The 25,553-nt window shown below is 39.8% G+C and overlaps 1 protein-coding gene across 1 annotated transcript in view; it reads left to right on the plus strand.

Moving 5' to 3' along the window:
• Positions 1 to 24,857, plus strand: part of LOC124787865 (lipopolysaccharide-induced tumor necrosis factor-alpha factor homolog) — a 40,208-nt gene extending 15,351 nt beyond the window's left edge. The window contains exons 3-5 of the mRNA XM_047254833.1: positions 8,702 to 8,794; positions 9,063 to 9,204; positions 23,616 to 24,857. Coding sequence (XP_047110789.1) covers positions 8,702 to 8,794; positions 9,063 to 9,204; positions 23,616 to 23,718 — 338 coding nt within the window. The 3' untranslated portion in view covers positions 23,719 to 24,857. The remainder of the gene's footprint in view (positions 1 to 8,701; positions 8,795 to 9,062; positions 9,205 to 23,615) is intronic.
• The last annotated feature ends 696 nt before the right edge of the window (positions 24,858 to 25,553 follow it).

Here is a 25,553-nt window from a genome sequence, read left to right on the forward strand (position 1 = left end):
TTCTAAGGCATGTGAATATCTTATTTCACCTTATATTGTTTAATATTTTCTCTAGGTTTACAAATACCTTGAAGGTATTTGATTTTTCTTCAGTCTGCCTCGAGTAGTAAGCACAACATCGGCATTACTTCTCTGGTAAATTTTCACCTTCTCAAATCAAACTAATTCTGTCCTCTCAGTTTTCCTTCTTGTTATTCTGACCTGCCTTTCTGGGTCACTTATTTCATTCATGTGAATATGCTCCTCTAATGTCGCACTTAGGGACAGTTTCTATACATCATATTAATTTTCAACATATTCCTACAGTATGGATATCCTTTCTTCTGCATTTAATCGAAATCTCTATCTGTATCTTGTAGGTTAACAGCTATACTTTTTAATTCTCAAAAGTTACATTTAATCACCCTGTACACTGCGCCAGTTTTTCTTAATCATAACTATTTCAGTATATTTACAGGTTTCTCTCATTCATTGTGTACCCTCTTTGCACTTCCTGTTAATTTTGTTTCTCAGTAACAGACACTTCTGTCTTGATGCCCCATTTTTATGAGTCTTACATTTTCTTATTTTACCCATAAACTCAAATGTTTCTGTGTTATCCATGTCTTCTTTGCCTCTGTTTTCCTTCTTTATTAAATTCCATTCCTTTGACACTAAGCCATTGATCACTTATTGCGGGAAAGTCTGAGACTTCATATCAGTGTGTCTTAAATTTTTAGTATTCCTATTTTATTAACACTTTTTCTTTATTGCCATGAATTTAAGCCTATTGCTTATTACTACTCAGTTATGGGTGTGATTTATGATCAAGAATTTCGTTTCAAGAATTTCATTTCTAAATCTTTGTCTTACCACTAATCACTCATGAAGTTCCATAAGACTCTGTCTGTAGTCCACTATTGTTTTTAAAAATGTAAATAACAAGCAGAATTAATTAGTTTTGTGGATGACACACATTTGCACTTTGAATCATTGTAAATGTGGGGGAAGGGCTAATCAGTTAAGTCGACATATTTTGTGTATTTTCATTCAATAATGTTATATGGAAACATGTTCTGCAGTAACTCATCTTTAAGAAAGATGTCTCCATTGCTCCAACATCTGCTGAAAGAATATTATGTGATACTAACCAATGATAATCTTCTAGATCTTAGCTTAAGGAGCTAAACATTTTGACTACTGCTTCACACTATATTTAATGTCTCATGAAGTTTGTTGTAAGTAATCCACTATAGTTCAAAAGGAACTATGATGTGCATAATTACAATACTAGAAAAAAAAACTGACATTATTACTCCATTGTAAGGTTGTCTTTAGCACAACGCTGCAACAAAAATTTTGGATATCTTATCCAGCGATATAAAATGTTAGACAGGTCTGAGAGATAATAAAATTAAATTTGAAACCAAATGAACATTGTCTCCTTGACAACTTCCGCTATTCCATAGAATAATTTCTATTTTTGTAATCTGAAAAAGGCAGTGGATAGAAATTACCAACTCAAATCTGGATAAAAAAGCTTGTAATTTAGCAGTTTGTAGCCATACTTACAAGTATATGTGTTGCGTGAATGTAAAACGATATATCGCACATTATTATGATTGACCATAAAAATGATGCATGGGACATGAAACAACCAACTGACCATGATTTGTTCAAGTTGATATCTACATCTGCATCACCTGTTGTTTACCAAGTATTTTTTCTTTTGCTGTGATTTCGGGAGGTTGAGTTCACTGCAACCATTTGATACCTGTGGCATAACTTCAAAGGCCTTTCTCCAGTCTCATTTTTCACTCTGCCCATATTGTTGAGCTACCTCAGTTTCCATTCCCTCCCTATCATAAAGTTCAAATTGCCTAGGACTATCAACTTCTCATCCTCCTTCATGTACTTTATCAGTTCCCGTCTTTCCTCACATATTCTCTTTCGGTTTCATCAGTTCATGATGTTTGCATGCAATCCTTTACAGGGATGATAGGTGTTGGATTTGTTCAAGTCCTCAGAATAATAATTTGGCGACTCTGTTGCTCATAGTGATTCACCCTGATACCTACATTATATTCATAAAGAAACCACCATCTGTACATCACTCCTAGACATTGTCGATTTATCTTGTAATCATCTGACCAAAAATACCTGTCCACTTTCCATTATATTTCCCTGACTTTATTACTTTGGATTGCTCATCTTTCTTTAGATTCTTTCCTACAACATTAAGACTCCTAACATTCCATGCTCCAATTCATACAATGTTAGCTTTAGTATTTTCCTCTTGGCATTTTCTACCTGAAAATTCAAGTGGGGAACTACATTGTCTGCAGAATTATTTCCAAAGAAATGTTGATAAAGATTTTTTAGAAGACTGTTTGCCCTGTGGACACAAATTGTATTTCAACGTAGTGGTTTCAATTGCCTTCTGCAGTCTAATGCAGTTGATTATTTCTGATAGATACACCTTTAGAAGTAGTTTCCACCTCCAGGGCAAGATGGTGCCCTGAAGCTCTAACCTCTCCTCCCTGCTGTTTTGACAACCTTGGCCAATTGCAGAATGAGGGTGACTTCTTGTATCATCATATGTGATGGTCGTTTATTCAGATTCTAAGCTGTGACTGGTATCAAACTCGGGATCAAGGAACTCTGGATTAGTAGCCATGCCGCCTGTACACCATGAGTCCTACACGAAGTTCCAGTAGTGAAAACTTTCCTTAAATGAAATGTTCAAGTAATCCTCTTGGTTACATTTGATTAGAATGTACAGTAAGTTGTAGTGCTTTGTTTTTTCCAGTTGAACAAAGATAATGTTGACATGTGACACTCTTCATTGTTTGTGCTGACATGTGACTATTTTCATTGCATTCTGGTATCAAACACATAGCATCAACTGGTGTTCATTGTGAACTTAGCTTCCAGTACAGTGCAGTATTCAAATGTGGAGGTGGCTATAAGGATTATCAGATGTTAATGGCTGTGGTGTTTCATATTTGTATTAGGAGAGATTTCCAGAACAAAAATGTTGTGACAGGAGAATATTTGAAGCAATTGACCAGTATTGTAAGGAGTGTGGGATGTTTACACCTACTACTGATGAGTGGAGGACATAAAAGGATGACGACACATCAGCTGGAGGAGGCTGGGTTCAATGTGACATTTGGCTGCAACACGTAATGTTGACCATGTGACTGTCTGGGGAGTGCTACAGGAAGAGCTGCTTTATCCATTTCATTTACAGCACTACCAGCAACTGATTTTCATGTGCAGATACACTTCTGCTTAAGATTCGTTCAACAGTGAGCCAAGCTTTGCCTTAGTGCTAGTGTGCTGTTCATGGAGAAGGCTTCATTTCAAAGTAGGTGGATTATATGTTGTACGGTTGTAGAAACTGAGCTCTAACAGGGAAGTAAAGCTTTTCCGGGTCCATGGTCATACAATGTATTTTCTTCCTCTACGTGTGAGAAATGGTTTCTAAAAGTTTGGCCGCACCTTTTTCTTAGGCTGCAGTTATAGTGGAGTGTTGTGCCTTGACCAGAGCAGCGCAGCAAGCAGAGCAGCACTGTCAAAACAAACAAGTGCTGGTCAGTGCACTTGATCATAGTAGCACTGCAAGCACAGCAGTGCAGAGCAGAGTGGCACAGAGAAGTGCTGAGTGAATCAAACATTTGTTTCTGAGCACGGTGACCAGAGTATTCAAATGAGCCTAGCTGCATTCGGGCAACTCCAGTGGCAGCATTCGTCTGTTGCTGCAGGTGCAGAGGCAGTACTGTTGCTGACACTTCGGTTTCTTTTGTTGTACTGTTGAGAAAAGGGCATCAGTGAAAGCTTTGATAGCAGTTGTTTTTACTCGGCATCCTTTATGGAGCCACCAAAATGACTATCATTACAACTGATTCGTTCAGGACAAGTTATGTGATGAGGTGACAGCAGAAGTACAGACTGCAAGTACAGGATACATTTCATTAATCTCTTATTTCTTTCATTGTCTTAAAATGAGAATCGATAATAAAGTTGAAATAGAATAGCTGAGAACCACATGAAAATTTTGGATATTATGTGAGAAAAATTTTTCAAAACTATCTCTTTTTGGACAGTTTCATTTGAAGGTCTATTAGAATTTCATCCTCTCCAATAAATGCTTTGCATAGAATGCTTGATGTCTACTGTATGTTGCTCATCGACATTTAGAGGTCAGTGTAGGTCAATGACAATGTTGTGGGAATGTGTACACTTCGCAATACCATCAACAAATTGTGGTGAAGTTTCCATTGGCTTCCAGAATGTGCTCCACTTTGTGCTTATTATTCCAAAAGGACATTCAGTTAATCACCATGTTGTGGAAAAGCATTTGTTAAAATATTCATTCCATGGATCTAAAACCCATCGACTATAAGGTTTCACAAAATGCTGCAACTATGGATATGCCTCATCTTCAGTGAATACAAAAAGCAACACAAATTATGTCTTTGGTAGTCGACAGTCTGGCAGGATATTAAGCTCCCCTTCATGCAACAAGCTAAACACATTAGAAAAATAAAATGTACTACCTTCACTTTCCTTCCCATGTCCCCCAACATCAGTTATAATGAATATCTCCTGAGGATCTGCAGCTGCTTGTAGTAAGATTGAATGAGAATTTCTATAACTGTAAACCATTGGATCAGAATTTTCTGGGCATTTAAGATGAATGTGTTTTCCGTCAGCATCACTGACTTCGTTTGGAAAGTTATGTATGTTATATAACAGTATTTGGAAGAAGGCACTCATATGTGGAGTGGCTGGAGGTAATCCCATAACACTTAAGTAGTTGACTCCACAATGCTTTCTAGGAACCTATAACAATTCTTGTTTCATCATCTATCGATTGCCCGTATAAATGACATTATTCCATTGGAAAAATCTGTGGTTGCTTGAATATTGGTTATATGTGGAAGATTTGCCTGTTACTCAGGTGGTAAAATATTCTTATTGTGTACTATCATTTGCCAAAATCTCGTTTCAGTATCTCAAACTGTTTGAGATACGAGGAATGTCACAAATATTTCATTCTGGCTTTTTTACTGGCACATACGTTCAGGATGAAGCACTTTACATACGATCCATTTTCTCAAGAGTGGCAATAGCTGGCGATATCCTTCTAAGTTTAAAGAATAATTCATTATGTTAGCTACATTTCATACATTAAAACATATGACCTAATGTGCTCCAAACAGAAATTCGCAGCGACGCCTATTTTTCAATGCAAACTTATCGTAATTCTCACAGTAGTTCACTTAATCCTGTAATAGCACAGTAACTATGATGATCAACACAATGATAAGCAGTTCACCAAAAGCTGACGATTAAGGCTATGAGTTGTGAAAGATTTTTTTTTTTTTTTGTTTTTTATTTTTTTTATTTTTTATTTTTTTTACCAAATAGTTTCTTAAAATCATTTGTAGAAGGTTGCAGATCAGCCAGCTTGCACATTTGCCATCCACGTAGTGAAGCGAGCCTGCCATCTGCTGCACTGCTCTCTGCCCCCACTAAACCCGAACGCGAAGCAGCACGACGGCAGCTGCCCGATGCGCGGCTCTGCTCTGCTCTGCCCTGCCCTGTTGCACCGCTGCACTATTACCTGGGACTTAATTCTGTATATGTGCTTCATTTTGTGTGTTCCCCCCTTTAAATACCCTAAGTAATGGTGCAGTAGTTCTGCTGTATACAGGACGGTCAGAAACAATCGGAAAAACTTGTAAGGGTGTTGCTGGGTAGCTTGTGCTGAGAAATAATAATTAAGAAAAAAATTCGATGCGTTGTGCCATTTCAGAATTAATTAGTGTTGACATTAACCAATCAGGCCATTGTGCACGCAAATTTAAGCAGCCTCTCAGAGATAGTGCCACCAAACATGTTCCTCGTTCAGTTTCCTAAAACTGAGTGATACAGATATTGGGCATAGGTGGTGTGTGTGTGTGTGTGTGTGTGTGTGTGTGTGTGTGTGTGTGTGTGTGTGTGTGTGTGTGTGTGTGTTTGTTTTCCTACTTCAGGAAAAGGCCCTTTGGCCAAAGGCTAAAATGTATAGCAGTCTTTCCACTGTGCCTAGCTGCAATTAAATGTCTCCCCTATAGGGTGAGCGGGAAATCTGTCCTTTCCATAATATTGTTGTCATTCCATCCTGGCCTTCGCATTGTTAAATGAAGCCTCAGCTAGATGTGAACTGAATTGTCTACATAATATTCCCAGAGCTAGTTTCTGCTGAAAAAGTATTTTAGGTGCACCTTCCCACAAAACGATTTGGTAAGGTAACAGGAATTGAAAATAGAAGGTATAAGCTGGAACTCAAACAAGAGACATTTCTAAAGTCAGAACATACTAAACTCAATTTCTTGGCAAGTTTGTCTACGTGTTGACTCCATTTTAACTAGTCACTCGGCTGGACCCTTAAGTGTTTCTTCACTCAGTGTTTCATTTATTTTGTGATTAATAATGACTAGTTCTGATGCAAAAATGCTGTTTTTTCTTTCTTCTTTGAAATTGCATAATAAAAGGCTTTGGAAGATGAAGGCTTAAACTGTTAGCTGTGACTCAGTTACTGACCTGTTTGATTACAATCTGATCTAAGTTTAGTAATGTTGAGGTTTTTATCCTTGATTAGCACACTTGTTACCAGTCGTTGGAATATTATGTACGCTCCTACAGGATGCTCAATGTTATGTTCCCCTTTTCTGAGGCTAGTTTTGTTCTTGCAACACATATTTTAACTTTGGCGACATGCTTTCTGTTATGAAGGTAAAATTCCATCCCTGTTAAGAGCTATACGTGCTCTTCAGTGGTTCTTTTATAATGTAGTCCATTATTGGTAAAATTATATATAAACCTTTCATGTTTGTAGGAAGATAAAGAGCTTCTGTTTCTGTTCATTATTTTGTGATTAGGTGTATATGTAACTTTGTTCATTGTCACATAGTATATAGAAATTGTTTCTGCTTCTTATTATGTTACAATGTCATTATGTGGCTGACTATACGAGTGTCAGACCATAATCATGAAATCTGTTGTGCAGGTAATGACTAATCTGGCTAGTTTCTGTCACTTTATCTCAAGTTTTGTTTGGAAAATTAACGTGGGGGGGGGGGGGTGGATCAACAGTACAGCTATGATTCTAGACCTCTTCTTAATGAGTAGGTGAATGGGTGCTCAGATTGGCGGAAGGCAAAGTCCTACTGCTTTCAGAAGATCATGCCTGTTAATGTAAATTGGATGTTCAAAAGGAATGCTTGAGTTGATAGCACATTTATTCCATTGCTCTTATAACTATTTTTATTTGATGTATTATGTACATACTCTACATTATTGGAATACTTTACTGTGAAATGATGGTTGAAGTGTTTGCCTTGTCCTTGTGTGCTGCTGAAGAATTGTGATATAAATAAGTGTTTATCAGAATAGGAAGTTACAGAAGATTTTGGAATTAACAGATCGAGTTTCTGATATTATGACAACTCATAATCCTACTAGGCTTTCAATCTATATGTGTAGCACAAACATATCTCACATTATCGTGTACTGTAAAACTGCTGCGTAGCAATTATTCTGACAGTCTCAAGCGAAGACAAGATGTTTACGTTTGTTGAGAATATTGAAGTTAAGAGATAAGTAGTGGGCAGATACATACATACATAAATACATGCATAACATTAATCCTTGTTCCATATATCATGAATACAACTTTTCGTAATGATGTGAAACGTGTCACTTTAACATAATTTTTCTATATACAAAATAATAATTTTTTTTTTTTTTACTACTTCGTATCTAAAAATTCGTCTCTTGAGTAATAGGAGTTGTCATTCAGAAATTCTTTTAATTTGCTTTTAAATGTTTGTTGACTATCTGTCAGACTTGTAATGCTATTTGACAAATGACCAAAGATTTTTGTGGCAGCAGAGCTCACCACTTTCTGTCCCAAAGTGTGATTTAATCCAGAATAGTAAATATCATCCTTTCTTACTGTGTTGTGGCTATGCACTTTGCTGTTATTTTTGAATTGGGTTGGGTTATTAATGACAAATTTCATAAGTGAATGTACGTATTGCAAAGGTACTGTGAATATCGTAAGTTCCTAAAATAAATGTCTGGAAGGTGATCGTGGCTCCAGCTATTATTCTGATTACATGCTTTTGTGCAAAGAATGCTTTCTCTCTTAACGATGAATTGACCCAAAATATGATGCCATGTGAAAGCAGTGAATGAAAATAGGCATAGTAGGCTAATTTACTGATATGTCTATTACCAAAATTTGCAATAACCCCAATATCATAAGTAGCTGAACCTAACCGTTTCAGCAGATCATTGATGTGTTTCTTTCAGTTCAATTTCTCATGAGTGCACACACCCTGAAATTTTGAATATTCTGCCTTAGCAACAGACTTCTGCTCATAGTCTATTTTTATCAATGGTGTTACACCATTGACTGTACAGAATTGTACAAACTATGTTTTCCCACATTTTAGTGAGAGGAACTGCAGCAGCCAGGACAACGAGAACTCGTATAGAAATTCCAGACTGCATAGAGTGCTAACTGTGGAATTTTTGTTACTTACACTAATGGGAAAAGCTAATTCTCAATGTAATGCATGTTACAACTCTTAAATAACCTGGAGTGATGTTTTGATGTTACATGTTCTATTCTTGTGTTTGAAATAAAGGCTTTCTCTCTTCCCAGTTATTCCAAGTGGTGAGCCACATTCCATTCCACAAACGAACGTGCCACCACCTCAGCCTCCCGCACCCCAGCAGACATCAGTAACAACAGCAGGTAATTTATTCATTTATTTCAAGACGGTGCATCATTTATCAAGACATAACTTCAGATATGGAATATCAAAAACAACCTTACTGCTTTTTTGCACAACTTGCAAAGTTTGTTTCCAGAAGTTGTTCAAAAATATAGATAATGCAACTTTTGTGTTAGATTTTAATATACTTGTATTATCAACCTTTAGGCATATGTCTTGCTCTCGTTCCTTATTTGTTCTAAAATTTAATAATGAATTTCCTAATAGAACCTTTTTTTAAATTGACAGTGTTCGTTAATGGACCTGTGGCAGTAGGACCAAAGCCTTGCAGAGTGCGGTGTCCTATGTGCCATTCAGATATTAAAACCAGCACGGTCACTGAAAACCAGGCTGGGGCTCACATCGCTTGTATTATTCTTTGCCTTCTTGGGTAAGTGTGAAATAACCAAAGTCTTTCACATTTTTGCAAGCACAGTTACCAGAAAAGTCCTGAGCTGCCATTATTGTGTAATTGGAAAAGAAAATGTGTTAGTCTTGGTTGGTGTGAACTTGCTTTTAGCTTTATAAAATGTGGTATTGCTTACCACACTTTCAGGAAAAGTAATAGAAAAGTTAGGGGCAGAAAATTTATGTAATGTGTGTTAGAGATGTCCTACCAATATCATTTTATGTATTGATGAAGCCATTAAGATGGCAAATTAGAAAGTCTTTTCCACTATTTGTTTTTAACTGAAAGGAGGTACTTGCAGCTAATTACAAGTGTACATTATGTTCTTCATACTTTAGTCTATTTTTCCTTACTGGTTCAGATATTTGTCCCCTCACAGTACTAAATTTGAGGTGCCTCTGTGGTAGAGTTTATCCAACTGACAGCGTAACAACCATCGGACTTCTGTGTTGGCTGCTTCATTGCATATCAATGACTGTCCTGGCAGGAACTTCTGCAGCAGACCGAAAACTTGGAAATGACTAGGGCTGAGATCCAGATTGTATGGTGTGTGGTCCAAACTTTCTCAGTGAAGTGACTGGAGCTTGTCAGCGATCATGACTGCCACATGTGGACTGGCATTGTCATGGAGAATAACCACGTTGACCACATTGAGGATGCCTCGGCACTTCCTCCCAATTGGAAATGTACTAGAGTTATACACACTAATCTGCTTTCACAATTTCATCCATTCAGGAAATGTTGTTGTCATTCAGTGACAAATGCAACCTCTCAGAATGCTAAGTGTCGTGCAAGTCTTCATGGCCTTTTGTGCACTCACATACCACCACCTCAAACTTCTTAAGCCGAGACATTTTTACCTGTGTGTGGGCTGCATTTTCCTGTTGATTTCAATGGACATTTGTCCCTTGTTCCAAAGAAAACTCTGATTACATGTATAACTCAGTTCTCACTTCTCATTTGATCTGTTACCTGATGTTATTCAAGACCACTTGTACGTTACTGAAGATTTACAGTTGCCTTCTCATGCTTTCTTGAAGCTGTGGACCTGCAGTGCTGTGCCACTGGTTGTGCCATGCGACTGGGGGTTAGAATAGGCCCGCAGTATTTCCCGCCTGTCGTAACAGGCGACTAAAAGGAGTCTCACACGTTTCGGCCTTTATGTGATGGTCCCCAGTAGGGTTTCACCTTCATTTTTCAAAATTTTCCCAAAGAGTGAGCCAATTGGGGAAGGGTGCCTTACATGGTGCATCGTGTCCATCATGCATTGAGATCTATAGCCCATTGTCACATCGTTGCATTGCAGTCCCGCTCCATATCTTCAGTGTGGACACCTTCCGGGATGCGTTTTCCACCATGCACTATGCAGTGTCACTTTCTGTACCGACGTTGAACATGGACTTCTTTGCACCTCATATCCAGCACAGTAGCCAGTCCGTTCTGGTGGGGCTGCCATGTACTGTGTTTGTTGTAGCCCTCTGACAACGCAGGGATCGCTCTGCTGATGCCTGCGCCATTAACTTCCCACGTATGTCAAGGAGTAGATGCCCATCACCCTGGGGCATCAGGACTCCTGGCAATGGCCATCCTGCCAGGTGGCCTTTGCTGCGGCTGGATGGCACCTGTGGGGAGGGCCCCTGGTCGGAGTGGGTGGCATCAGGGCGGATGACACGCCATGAAGTGTAGTATGTCATCTCTTGCTGGTGGTACGCCGCCAGCAGCCTGTAAGTGGGCAAAGTCTAACTTCAGTGCTAAGAAATATGACCCCAAGTCGTTCCCCTTCCTGGTCACACCATGGGAGGAACACCAGACTAAGGATGGCAGTGAAGCTTATTTGCCCCGGTACCTCAAATATGAGAGCTGATGGGGGAATCTTTCATGTCCATGTAGCCTCAGTTTTTTGTGGAGCATTTGGAGGACAAGTTAGGGTAGGCGGAGGGCTTGTCCAAAATGCGCTCTGGGTCAGTTTTGATAGAAACAGCATCCTCTGCCCAGTCACTGATATTACTCACTTGTGGCTAGTTGGCAGATGCTTCTTTTACCATCATGCCCCATAAGAGCTTAAATATGGTCCAAGGTATTATATGCCACAGGAACCTTCTTTTGCAGTCTGATGATGAGCTGCGCGCCAATTTAGAGCGGTGACATGTTCATTTCGTCTGGCACATCCATCGGGGTCCGAGGGATAACCAGGTTGCCACCAGTGTCTTCGTCTTGGCTTTCGAGGGTCACACATTGCCTGAGAAGGTCAAGGTGATGGTGACCGCTGTGAAGTCAAGCCATATATCCCTCCCCTGATTCGGTGCTTTAAGTGCTGGAAGTTCGGCCATATGTCTTCCTGCTGTACTTCCAGTCCCACCTGTTGAGATTGTGGACATCCGTCGCATACCAGTACTCCATGTGCCCAGCCCCCCTTCAGTGTCAACTGCAGAGAGCATCATTCACCTTGCTCACCAGAGTGCAGGATTTTGTAGAAAGAGAGGAAAATCATGGAATATAAGACCCTGGACTGACTGACCTACAAATGAGGCTAAGAGAAAATTTGAGCGCCTGCATCATGTGGCTATGACCACTTCATACACTGCCGCTATAACAGTTGTCGCCCCATCAGTTCCTTGAATTCCTGTCGCCTCCGAACCGGGAGACTACACCTGCCCCCTTGATGGTGGGGAGCACTTCCCTCACTGTTGCTCCCACACCACCAGCTTCGGGAGCAACAGCCCCCCAACCATCGGGGATTTCAATCCCCCCTTCTGAGCCAGAGAAGCGGAAGTCTTTTTTGGCTCATCTTGCTAGGAAGTTGCACTGATTGATCAACTCCCTAAACCTTTCCTACTTCTGGGAGATTTTAACGCCCATAACCCCCTTGTAGGGTGACACTGTGCTTACTGGCTGAGCCAGAGATGTCAAAACTATACTGTCTCAATTCAACCTCTGCCTCTTAAATACTGGGACCGCCACACGTCAGTGTGGCTCGAGGTAGTTACTCGGCCATTGATTTATCAATTTGCAGCCCAGGACTTCTCCCATCTATCCACTGGAGAGCATATGACGACCTGTGTAGTAGTGACCACTTCCCCATCTTCCTGTCACTGCCTCGACATCATGCCCACGGATGCCTGCCCAGATGAGCTTTAAACAAGGTGGACTGGGCAAATTTCACCTCTGATGTCACCGTTGACTCCCCCTCACATGGTAACGTGGATGTGATGGTTGAGCAGGTGTTCACCACAATCGTTCCTGCAGAAGAAAATGTGATCCTTTGCTCTGCAGGGTGCCCCTGACGAAAGACAGGCCCTTGGAGGTCATCGGAAGTCGCTGAGGCAATTACAGAGTATCAGCGAGCTCTCCGGTGGCATAAGTTGCACCCTTCCCTAGAGCATCTGATAGCCTTTAAGCGGCTCTGTGCCCGTGTACACCAGCGTATAAAATGACGGAAACAGGAGTGTTTGTATAGGTACATTCCGACCATTGGGTGTCATACGTCACCTTCCCAAGTCTGGACGAAGATCAGACATCTTTTTTGGTACCAGACCCCAACAGGCGTCCGTGACATTACCATCAATGGCGTGCTATGTACCGACGCAAATGGGATTGACGAGCACTTTGCTGAGCACTATGCTCGAGGCTCTGCATTGGAAAACTGCCTCCCCAGCCTTTTGCACCCCCAAATGGCGGATGGACAGGAAAGTCCTCTCGTTCACTACAGGCCACTGTGGACCCTATAACACCCCATTACGGAGTGGGAGAACCTCAGCACACTTGCGCATTGCCCTGACACAGCTCCTGGGCCAGATGGGATCTTCAGTCAGATGATTAAACATCTCTCGTCTGATTACAAGCACCATCTCCTCGTCATATTCAATGAGACCTGGTGCGATGGTGTATTTCCATTGCAGTGGTGAGAGAGCACCATCGTTCCGGTGCTCAAACCCGGTAAAAACCCACTTGATGTGGATAGCTATCAGCCTCACAAATGTTGTTTCGTAAGCTGCTGGAACATATGGAGTGTCTGTGGTTGGTTTGGGTCCTAGTCACCTGGGCTACTGGCCCCACGCCAGGGCAACTTCCGCGAGGGGCGTTGTACCACTGATAATCATGTATCCCTCAAGTTTGCCATCCGAACAGCCTTTTCTAGATGCCAACACCTTGTTGCCGTCTTTTTTTATCTATGCAAAGCGTATGGCACTAGATGGCTTTACCATATCCTTGCCACATTATACAGGTGGGGTCTCAGAGGTCTGCTCCCAATTTTTATCCAGAATTTCCTGTCCCTCCATACTTTCCGTGACCAAGTTGGTGCCTCCCATAGGTGTGTCCCCCCCCCCCCCCCCCCATATGCAGGAGAACGGGGTCCTGCAGGGCTCTGTATTGAGTGTATCACTATTTTTAGTGGCCATTAACAGTCTAGCAGCAGCTGTAGGGCCGTCCGTCTCACCCTCTCTGTATGCAGACGACTTCTGCATTTCGTACTGCTCCACAAGTACTGGTGTTGCTGAGTGGCATCTACAGGGAGCCACCCACAAGGCGCAGCCACGGGCTTCCAGTTTTCAGCCTCTAAGTCATGTGTTATACACTTCTGTCGGCATCGTACCATTCATCCGGAACCAGAAATTTACCTTCATGACGATCCACTCACTGTAGTGGAGACTTATCGATTCTTAGAACTGGTTTTTTACGCCTAATTGACTTGGCTGCCTCACTTTCATCAGCTTGAATGGAAGTGCTGGCAGCACCTCAGTGACCTCCGCTGCCTGAGCAACACCAACTGGGGTGCAGATCGCTCTAGCTGCTTCAGCTCTACAGGACCCTTGTTCAGTCCCGCCTTGACTATGGGAGTCTAGTTCATGGTTTGGCGGCACCCTCAGCATTGCGTGTACTCGATCGAGTGCACCACTGTGGCATTCGTCTAGCGACGTGAGCTTTAGAAAGAGTCCAATGATCAGTGTCCTGGTGGAGGCCGGGGTCCCTCCATTGCATATACGACGTGCACAACTGCTCACCATTTACATTGCACACATTCGTAGTTCTCCTGAGCATTTGAATTACAGTGTCCTTTTTCCACTCACGGCAGTTCGTCTCCCGCATCGACTTCCCAGGTTAGAGCTAACGATTGCAGTTCGCGTGCGATCCCTTCTGTCTGAACTGGAGTCCTTCCCTTTGCCATCTCCCATCCAGGTCTGTCTGCATACATCTCCATGGTGTACACCTAGGCCGCAGATTCATCTGGACCTTTCGCATGACCCTAAGGACTCAGTTACGCCTGCCACTCTCTGCTGTCACTTCCTTTTGATTCTTGACGTATTCTGGGGCTCTGAATTGGTGTACACTGACAGCTCGATGGCTGATGGTCATATTGGCTTCGCCTACATCCACAGAGGCCATTTTGAACAGCATTTCTTGCCCGATGGCTGCAGTGTATTCACTGCAGAGCTGGTGGCCATCTCTCATGCTCTCCAGTATATCTGTTCATGTCCCAGGGAATTGTTTCTTCTGTGTACTGACTCCTTGAGCAGCCTACAAGCTATTGACCAATGCTGCCCTCTCCATCCTTCAGTAGCGTCCATCCAGGAGTCCATATATGCCCTGGACCAGTCCCGTCGTTCAGTGGTGTTTGTGTGGACCCCAGGACACGTCAGCATCCCAGGCAACGAACTTGCCTACAAGCTTGCCAAATAGGCTATGCAGAAACAACTTCTGGAGATGGGCATCTCTGAATGTGACCTGCATTCTGACTTACGCTGTAGGGTTTTCCGGCTTTTTTGGGAGACAGAATGGCATAACAGTACACACAACAAACTGCGTGTCATTAAGGAGACTACGAATGTGTGGAAGTCTTCCATGCAGGCCTCTCACAGGGAATTACTTGTCCTTTGCCGGCTCCGCATTGGCCTTGCTTGGGCGACCCACGGTTACCTCCTGCTCCATGAAGACCCACCTGAATGTCGATGCGGCGCCCGGTTGACAGTAGCCCATGTGCTGGTACACTGTCCCACATTGAATGCCCACCGACGAAATTGTGGGTTACTGGATTCGTTGCCGCTAATTTTATCTGACGACGACTCATTGGCTGATTTAGTTTTACGTTTTATTCGTGAGGGTGGGTTTTATCATTTGATCTAAGTTTTAGTGCATGTCCTTTGTTGCTCTGTGTCCTCCACCCTAGTGCTTCTAGGATGGAGGTTTTAATGTGTTGCAGAGTGGCTGGCTTCTCCTTTTTATTCTCATGGTCAGCCATCCATGGTAATCTGCCTTGTTGTTTTAATCTCTTCATCCAGTTTATTGCATTTCTGTGGTTTTCTTGTCCCCTTTTGTCCATTTACGTGCTTGTTGCCTTTCATCGTTCTTGTGATTTTTCCTTTCATTCCGTTTTGAGTTGCCAGTCTCTTTTGTTTTATTCTCACACTTGGGGCATTGTTTTATTCAGAACAAGGGACTGATGACCTCGTAGTTTGGTTCCTTTCTCCCCCCTTTAATCCAACCAACCAACTAACTTCGTTTCCAGCTTCATAGGGTCAAGGGCTGTAAGAGAGCTCACAACAATCCCAACTCACTACACAATGATGTCACTGCTGTTTAGAGAAATCTTCAGTATTTAGTTGTTTTCACGTTCAATACATTCAGTCTGTGGGGACAACTGCCTCATTACTCGAACAACATAGCTGAAGTGGGTTTTAGAACAGCCCATAAGAGAGTGACATTTCTCAACAGTTTCTATCGACTGTTTTTGGGTGTTTACTTTGTCAACGGAGGTGCCTTCCAAAACACCACCAAGCGATTACGCCAAAGTATAAGCACCACCTACAGAGCAGGTAGACACCCTCAACAGCATCACACCTTGCTTATGTCCTGTGCTCACACTTCTTACACCATCACTGCACAAACCAAAATTGAAGTGCGCGCAGTGATACTCTTTCCATGTTAACTTCCTGAACAACATCTTTACATGAATATCTTTCATCTGGTTGCGAGCAAGAAGTGAAATTTATTTTTATGAAATGAAACTAGTTCCAGAGTTCTTTTGAAGTCTTAAACACCCGTGATGTGTACATGCAGACTGAAGTGATGAATGAAAATGTGTACTAAGGCCAGGAGTCAAACCTAGGTCTCCTGCTCACTAGTCAGAACACCAACCTGACAAAGTGGCTTTGCACAGCTGCACGGACTATCCTGGCATGCCTCCCTTCTTAACCCAAATTCCCATTCAGGCCTCAGCCCACTTGCATTGGGGGAGGAGGCATGCTAGGATGGTCTGTGCATTAGGTCAAAACCACGCTGTCAGGGTGACATAGTGGTTAGCACATCTACCTAGTTAGGAGGTTTGAATCCAGGCCTTGCTATAAATTTTCATTTGTCATTTCAGTGTCCGAGAAAATTTTTTCTAAGTATTGAGTTTATGCTGTTGCTGAACCAACTATTACATTTAACACTTAACTCTATGTTACAGCAGACAAAAACAGATGAACAAACAATAACATTAATTGTTGTTGTTGTTGTTGTTGTTGTCTTCAGTCGAGAGACTGGTTTGGTGCAACTTTCCATGCTACTCTATCCTGTGCAAGCTTCATCATCTCCCAGTACCTACTGCAACCTACATCCTTCCGAATCTGCTTAGTGTATTCATCTCTTGGGCCCCCTCTACGATTTTTACCCTCCACGCTGCCCTCCAATACTAAATTGGTGATCCCTTGATGCCTCAGAACACGTCCTACCAACTGATCCCTTCTTCTAGTCAAGTGGTGCCACAAATCCAGTTCTATTCAGTACCTCCTCATTAGTTATGTGATCTACCCATCTAATCTTCAGCATTCTTCTGTAGCACCACATTTTGAAAGCTTCTTTTCTCTTCTTGTCTAAACTATTTATTGTCCATGTTTCACTTTCATACATGTCTACACTCCATATAAATACTTTCAGAAATGACTTCCTGACATTTAAATCTATACTTGATGTTAACTTATGATAAGTAAATTTTCTCATTGCTATTCTTTCCTTTTACAAACCAATAAATAATAATTGTCTCAGGTAAGTAAAATCCACAGTGCTTCTACGTACACTCAATAGAAGCTCACCTAATCACCTCCTGAGTTTGGACTGTAAATATATTGTAAATCTTTATCTTCTTGTGATGCATTAAACAGTACAATTCTCACTATTAAATTCAGTATATCTGCAGAACATAGAATGCGTTATACAACACAGTGTTGTCTATCATGAAACCTTATTCTCTCAGCTAACAGTAAATGGCATGTCATTGCATGTACCATATGTCCATAACTTAATAACTCATCCATATGTTCATTCAAAGTCATAAGCTTGCTGAAATAAAGCTTAAAATTAGTATATATTTCAGTATCTCCACATGTAGTTCCACTTTCCTGACATTCACTGTATCTCATGCGAAAATCGTCATTTGAAAACGTGTTATAGCTTAAAGCTTCCTTTAAATACAGATTTGCATTTCTAAACTGATTACTGCTGTGCTTAAATTCAGTATACCTGTGCATGTCTTTACTAATAAGCATACTTCTGACATACTGAAATCAAAAATCAATTTTTCACTTACGTATTAGTACAGCACAAATATTTTTCATGCTGAGGTTTACAATAGTCAGACTTTAGTAAGCTTGCTAGGACACAAAAATTATCTTCTAAATGCTGCTTCAAATGGACACAGCTTTAAGTGTACACTGGTATTTGGCACTCTAATATATCACTTCCTGTTGTAAATGTTTAAGAATAAAAGTTCATTTTAGTCATATCTGCCCAGACTTTGGGTAAATAAATGGAAATGTCGTGTGGCTAGGGCCTCCCGTCGGGTAGACCGTTCGCCTGGTGCAGGTCTTTCGATTTGACGCCACTTCGGCGACCTGCGCGTCGATGGGGATGAAATGATGATGATTAGGACAACACAACACCCAGTCCCTGAGCGGAGAAAATTTCCGACCCAGCCGGGAATCGAACCCGGGCCCTTAGGATTGACAGTCTGTCACGCTGACCACTCAGCTACCAGGGTAATACATCCTTAAATTTCTTTAAAAATTCAACGGGATGTACAGAAGATGTACACACCCATCTGGTTTGAACCTTATTAATTCCTTCTGGTGTACTACGGTATCATCCAAAGAATTTGTGTTAGCGTCAGTGAATTAAAGTTTCTCATGTACCTCTGACTCATCTACTTGTTGTAGGTGTTCCTCCAAACTAGCTGGAGTGTTTGTACCACCAATTACATCATCAGAATCTCTGTTCTGCTCTAGTACTACTTCTTAGTGTCATGTCACTGAGATTTGGTTATGTGTACCTTCGAAGTCCTGTGCGGATTCTTCCTCTGTATTTGTTATTTTACTTTAAACTTCTTTGAATTGTCCTTTTACCTCCTTCTGGACTAAATCACATTGTTTATGTATTTAAGTTTCTAACTCCTTATGTAATTTGACTAACGTTATGTCTATATTGGTAATTTTACTATTTGCAGAGTCTATTTTTGTAGATATTTCTTCTGAGATCTGTCCTTGTAATATTGTTTAATATCCTGTCTAATTTTTTAACTGCTTCATTTGAGCTGTACTACTGTTTGACAACTCTTCTAGTTTAGCAAATAAAACTGCTATATTTGCCTTTATCTTTCCTGTGGTGAAGAGCTTTTAGTAAAGAACAACAGTATGCCTGTGAAATCACACTGAATTATCATTAGGCAATTTTTACAACACTGCACAACATAGAAAAGTGTTTATGTATAATTTCACACACCAAATTAAAAATTGCAACTAATAGGGGGCACAGCAAGCTGCACAGCTCGGCTGATTCGTTGTGTGTGGACAAGACAGAGTGATTTCTTGCTGTACTGTTGTGTAGCCATTGCTGTATTCAGCTAACCAGCTGTCATACTGTGAAGCATAGGGATGCTGCTGTTGTGTTGGTTGGCTGCCACAAGCCGCTCCCAGAGGTTTCTGATGCCCTCCTAGCCGTGGAATCGGCATGACAAAAATCTTCTTTTCCATCAACATAATATTTCTTCACTGGCAAGTCAACAGCTATTACAACACTGAATATTGCTAGTTGACCAGGGTGCTGTGGTCAGTTAATTTTATTTACTACTTCTGTTGTAACAATTCTGTTAGTTAGCCCCCCCCCCTCCCCAAATCACAGAATTATTTTTTCATAAATATTGTAAATACACTGGACAACACTACAGCATTTGCTCATGTATATCTTCTCCATTGTTGACTTCAGTTGCTCTGGGCAACATTGTATATTTCTTGAAAACTCCATTTTCATATCTCAAAAGCTCCCTCATTTCAGTGCCTCTTATCCGTATCCTTTACCGTGGGTGCCAAATGAACTGTTCCGGAATACTCATTGCAATGTGCAGATGCTGGAAGAGTGCTTAAGTCTTTCTGCGAAACTGTCTTCTAGAGAACTCTTCTGTATTTATTCATTCTCTTATTCAATATATTCAATGGTGACACTACTAGTAGTACTCAGGACAACATATCTGAAGTGAGTGTTCACATTGTCAGCAGCAGAGGTACTTCCTCCACACCTTCCGAAACACTGCCAAGCTGTGCTGCCAAAGTGTTAACGCTGCCTCCAGAGCAGGTAGACTGAAGACAGCATCACGTCTTGACGATTTCCTGTGCTCGTGCTTCTCACATCATTTTTGCACAAACCGAAATTGAAACATGCACAGTGGATACTTCTTATGTGCTAAGTACCTAAACAGTCTTGGCCGGTCTGGTCCAAGAAAGGTCCACCACTGGGAATGGGTATGTCAACTTCACATTTGCTGCTGTAATTTGACTGAAAGAAAAATAGGGGCAAAGACTTTCTAATTCATCCACATTAATATACAGCTTATTGTTGTTGTTTGTTACAATTCCTAGTAGCTTGTCACTGTAATTTGTTCTGACTTACTATTTCATTCGTGTAAGCCTGCTCTCTCTCTCTCTCTCTCTCTCTCTCTCTCTCTCTCTCTCTCTCTCTCTCTCTCTCTCTCTCTCTCGTATTTTTATTAGTATATGTTGTTATATATGTACACCTGTGTGTGTGTGTGTGTGTGTGTGTGTGAGAGAGAGAGAGAGAGAGAGAGAGAGAGAGAGAGAGAGAGAGAGAGACCAACAATTTTTCATGTTGCTTCTAGTGAATACTTATCCATTATTTGTAAATGGAAAGTAAATTTTTATCCGATATTCCGATGGGGTGTGGAGTATTGGTTTAGAGTAATATGTTACTGCACATAATCTTTATCTCCAAAATCCCATGTTCAACTTCTATCTAGTAAGATTTTCCTTGCTTGCTTTTACTTCATAATTTTTAATATATCATGTCTGTTGCACTGGATAGTGTTTTTTTCTTTAAATAACTCAAACTGCATTGATTACTTTCTACTCCTGTGGCTCTTCCCCACACCCTCATCCCCCAACTCATCCCCTGCGTACGTATTCTATCTGAGGACAACGTTTACTTTAAATTACATCATATTTGCTTTTATCTGTTAGTGTTTTTATTTCACTGTTGGAATTCTCGCATTTGTGCCATTTTTCAAGCATTTGCAAAGCGTAATACAACATGTTGAGAAAATATATTACTGAAGTTTGTTAACATTAATATACTTAAAATATTTGATGTTGTAATATGTCGTATAAATAAATAAAAAGTAACAGCTAAAAGTGAATGGGACATAATTAAAAGATTTAGAGAAGCTGTATATTCTTATTACAAGAAATTAATTTTGACTTACTTCAGCCTACATATCAATAACAAATCAACGTATCTTTTTAATAACAACATATTACTCAGTTCTACAGCAACAATATTAACTTAATATAACATCAAATCATGTGCTTGAAAACAGCACAAATGCTGAAATTGCAATAGCGAAATAAAAACAGTAACAGCTAAAACAGAATATGACATAATTTTAAAAATATATAGAAGCTGTAGACCCATATTAGAAGTACAGGTAATTAATAGCTGTATGTTCGACAGAATAATCAAAATTTGAATAATTCATTCATTAACTGTATTCTGTAGACCTTACTTAAAAGTAAAAGTTTCGTGTGTTACCCTGCTGAAAAATAAGGAATTTTGTATGTAGTGTTTCATTCAGTGCTCATTAATCTCCATTACTGATACCATTGGATGATTTTTGTTAATTTGAAACTGAGGTTAACACTGAAACCATCTGATCTGGACCAATTGTAGACTTGTAAATAGTCTTCGTGGGTTTGCTGTCAGATTAAATTGTGCAAATTACACAATATTTCCTCGGAGCAACTGTCCAACATGACATCTTCAGGTGGTTCAACCTTACTGGTGGCTAGGTACGACAGTCGTACCAAGCCACCAGCAAAGTTGAACGACTTGAAGATGGCATGTCGGACAGTTGCTCCGAGGAAATATTGTGGAATTTGCACAACGTCATCTGGTGACAAACCCATGAAAACTATTTACAACATGTCTGCTGGGCAAGTTTGAAGAGTCACAATTGTAGACTAGCTTAGCCGTCACCTGGACTGTATGGTGGAGTTTGGCAGTTGATTAACATCCTCATCATTGGCAAACATTATTTTGTGAACAATCCTTTATTGTCTTGGAAGATCAGTTGTATAGGTGAAGTGTGAGAGTACCCACAGCAATAAACTTTATGGAATTTCACACCCTTTTCTCTGCCATTCTGTGTTGACTCAATGTAAAGTCCTGCTTTCTGTTAAGAAGATAAAAATCCAATCTATATAAAACTGAAGCTGTTAATGCACTGTCATTCTAGTTTCTTCAAGTAGAATTTTATAATACACACAGTCTAAAAATATGACACTATCACACGAGGGAAAAGTTCCAGTGAGTCAACATTTTATTATGTGCTTAATGACGCAAAAAAAATTGGAAATGATGGAAGGAATGAAGTCTTTCAGTAATTAGACAGAGGGGTGTTAAGATTGCATATTGAATTATTAAGGAAATATGAAAAGAATTGTTGACTGATTACAAAGGTTGCTTTTTAGGTGGTCATTGCAAGGTAATCAAAATATTTTATACATCATCAGAAACACACAACTAACATCTGTTGCCATTTACATTGTCTATTGGAGTAAATGTTAACACACATATATTTCACTTCTAATCGTTAAAAATAAGCTTTTTGATAGTGTCCATCAGAAGGATAATAGAGGTCTGGAAAATATCCCCATCTTTTCTTTCCAGTCTCATCCATATAAACAATTTATGCACTCTTCATAGTTCTGCACTTTTTGGTTGCATTGTCATAGATATATGGCGCATGATTTTTTTTCTGTCTAACCTTAGTCAGTGTACTCTTCACCACACTCTTTGCCAGCTATGAAGAAGAGCTTGCACATTACACATGTAAATGTTTGAATGAACACAAGTGACTTACTTTGTGCTACTACAATTATGGCATTATTTAAATTAAATCTAAATGATAGGGTAGTTGAAGAAGAAGATCCAACCAAATTAGTTAAAAACCTGATATATGGTCTGTTTCTAAGATATCTTTGTGCCCAAAAAGCATCTGAGTTTCCCACCAGATGTTAAACAACAGAAAGCCAATGATGGATCACCAGTGGTTATGAAAAGGATAGATTGCTGCTCACTGTAAAGATAACACATTGAGTTCCACACAATGAGTTCCACACAAGCACAACGGAAAGACTGTTACACCCTAAGCTTTTGGCCAAAACCTCCATCAGAAAAAGAGAAAAACGCGCACACACACGCATTCACACAAGCAGGTGCGCGCACACACACACACACACACACACACACACACACACACACACACACACGTGACGACCATCTCTGGTGGCCTTCCTTTCTTTTCTGAAGAAGCCTTGGTCAAAAGCCTAGTGTGTAACAGTCTGTTGTGCCTGTTTGTAACTTTGTATATCATCTTCAGTGTGAGTAGCATCTGGCCTTTTCATAATCACCAAATATTAAGAATTGTTATGCTCAAAATAATTAAGTTAAAAATTGTTTCAGCAGGTATCATTCACAAGTCACATTATCATAATTCCTGCCACCTTACCTGTACTTGAATGTGTCATGTACTTTGTATGCCACCATTCCATTAACAGCCGTTCGAATTGTGACCCTAAGTGGTGGTGGTGGTGGTGGTGGTGGTGGTGGTGGTGGTGATGCCGCCCATTGATGGGTTCTGGTTCATACTGATTCAGCAGTCCCTAACAGTTCCTTTCAATCAGGTTTCTATTTTTTGTTGACATATGACAGACTCATTTTATATGAAATTTACAGTAAGGACATGTGTTGCAACTCTCTCTGCATTAATAATGCTACTGTTACTTCAGTAATTACCCCATACTGTTTGTTTTGCACAAATAAATTGGAAATACAGAGCAGCCTTTCTTTCACAGGTGCTTTCTGTGTAGCTGTATTCCATATTGCATGGATTCTTGCAAGATTGTCCAGCACAAGTGTCCAGTCTGCAAGAGTTATCTTGGAACCTATAAGGGCTAAACAAATTCTGCAACTTGCAACACCGGTGCTCTGTGATTCATGGTTGCTATGAGGAACGTTGCATTTGATACTCCATTATATGTTCTTGTTACATTGTAATCTCAATGTTGTATGCTACATCTGTTGTTGTCGTCTTGCCATTTCTGCACTGTAATTTAAAAAAAATAAGATAAGACTAAGTTCAGTCTTCTGCGAAGATGAAGAGCAAACTTCATAATTTTTCTTAATAATCTTAATGCCAAATACTTAAACTTGTGTGCAAGTAAATTTTTGTTTTTCATGTAGAATTTTATCTAAGTTCCAGGAATACTGTGTAAAAGCATGACAAAATTTATGCCACATAACGGTGTGGATGTTGTGTAGATCTTCGTAAGTAAATGTGTGAGGAAGACCAGTGATGAATCTTCCCTTGTATATATGTTATAAGCTATAATATGTCAGGGATAAGATCTGCCTGCATGTAATATGGACAGTGGTATGAAGTGTTATAAGTAATAATCAGTTGTTCATTGTCTTTGTTTCGTTGTGCAAAGTAACAATACCTGCAAAATAGTTGTGGTAGATTATTCAGCCTCATATGGTCACAGCCAAAGTATACTCGTTTATAAGTTTCAGATTTCATGTTTCTAATATTTATGTTTACTGTACAAACATATTTTTCAGTTTCTTTATGCCATATTCTTTTAACACAGCTTGCCAGGTATACTCTTTTAAATTGGAACTTAGATCATTCCTGTGATTATGATTTTCACACGTGACAGTGAAACAAGTGTGCTGCAATTATGAGAAATGTGTGATGATTGTCATGTTAACATCAAAGGTTGTAAAAGTAATCACTTTCCATTTATCATTACAGTATGTGTGTGGTGTTACAGAATGGGTATCTGTGTTAAAATGTTGGTATTTTCCAGTATCAAAAGTTTGTAAGCCACCTTATGTGGCTGTTTATGTGGGAATAAGGATATAATCTGTGCCAATTGACTCACATGTCATACAGATCATATTGAAAATGACAAGAGGAAATAGATTTTAGATACAAGGTAACTTTTTTATCTGTGCTATCATATTTAATGAAATTGATAAAAAGGTATGAAGTGTTCTTCCCGTTTGAAGGAGGAGACAAAGTGCTTTTTTTTTTTTTTTTTTTTTTTTTTTTTTTTTTTTTTTTTTTTTTTTTTTTTTTTTTTAAAAATATACCACACCCTTTCTAAGCATTATATTTACAGACAAAATGTACATAAATTGCAGGCTTCTCTGTGTAAAATTTACGTTCATGACGTGATGGCCTATTGTTAAGTATCCCCCATCATATTATAAGCTTTCGACATCATTGTAACACTGCTGTATTAACTATAGTTCCATATATGTGCATTTAAATTTTACAGTTCTATTTATCTATTTACTTTGTTTCCATTTGATATATTTCCTTCTAAGTCTTCCATGTATGGTTTCATTTTCCCATATTTTATATTTAATTACTGTAAATATTTTTACATGACTGATTGTAATTTTAAGTCATAAAAGAATTAAAGGACATTTCATTGGCATACTTCAGTTATTGTTGTATACAATTTTGGATGGCTTTTATTTATAGAAAAGGTATCACCTTTTCAGTATTCAATATGTAATGCAACAACTCTAGTTGATATTTACACTTCTATTTTCAGAGCTGTGATTTGTAGATACCTATAATTTTATTGCTGTAGATATATGTCTATTTTTGTAAAAATTTCTAGGTCAGATATATTACTTAGTTACCATGACAGTCAGTAATTCAGCTTAGTATGTGATGATGTGGTGCTCATAAAAGAAATCCAGTGGTATAAGTTCCAAGT

This window comes from Schistocerca piceifrons, chromosome 1, assembly GCF_021461385.2.
Source record: "Schistocerca piceifrons isolate TAMUIC-IGC-003096 chromosome 1, iqSchPice1.1, whole genome shotgun sequence".
Taxonomy (NCBI): Eukaryota; Metazoa; Arthropoda; class Insecta; order Orthoptera; family Acrididae; genus Schistocerca; species Schistocerca piceifrons.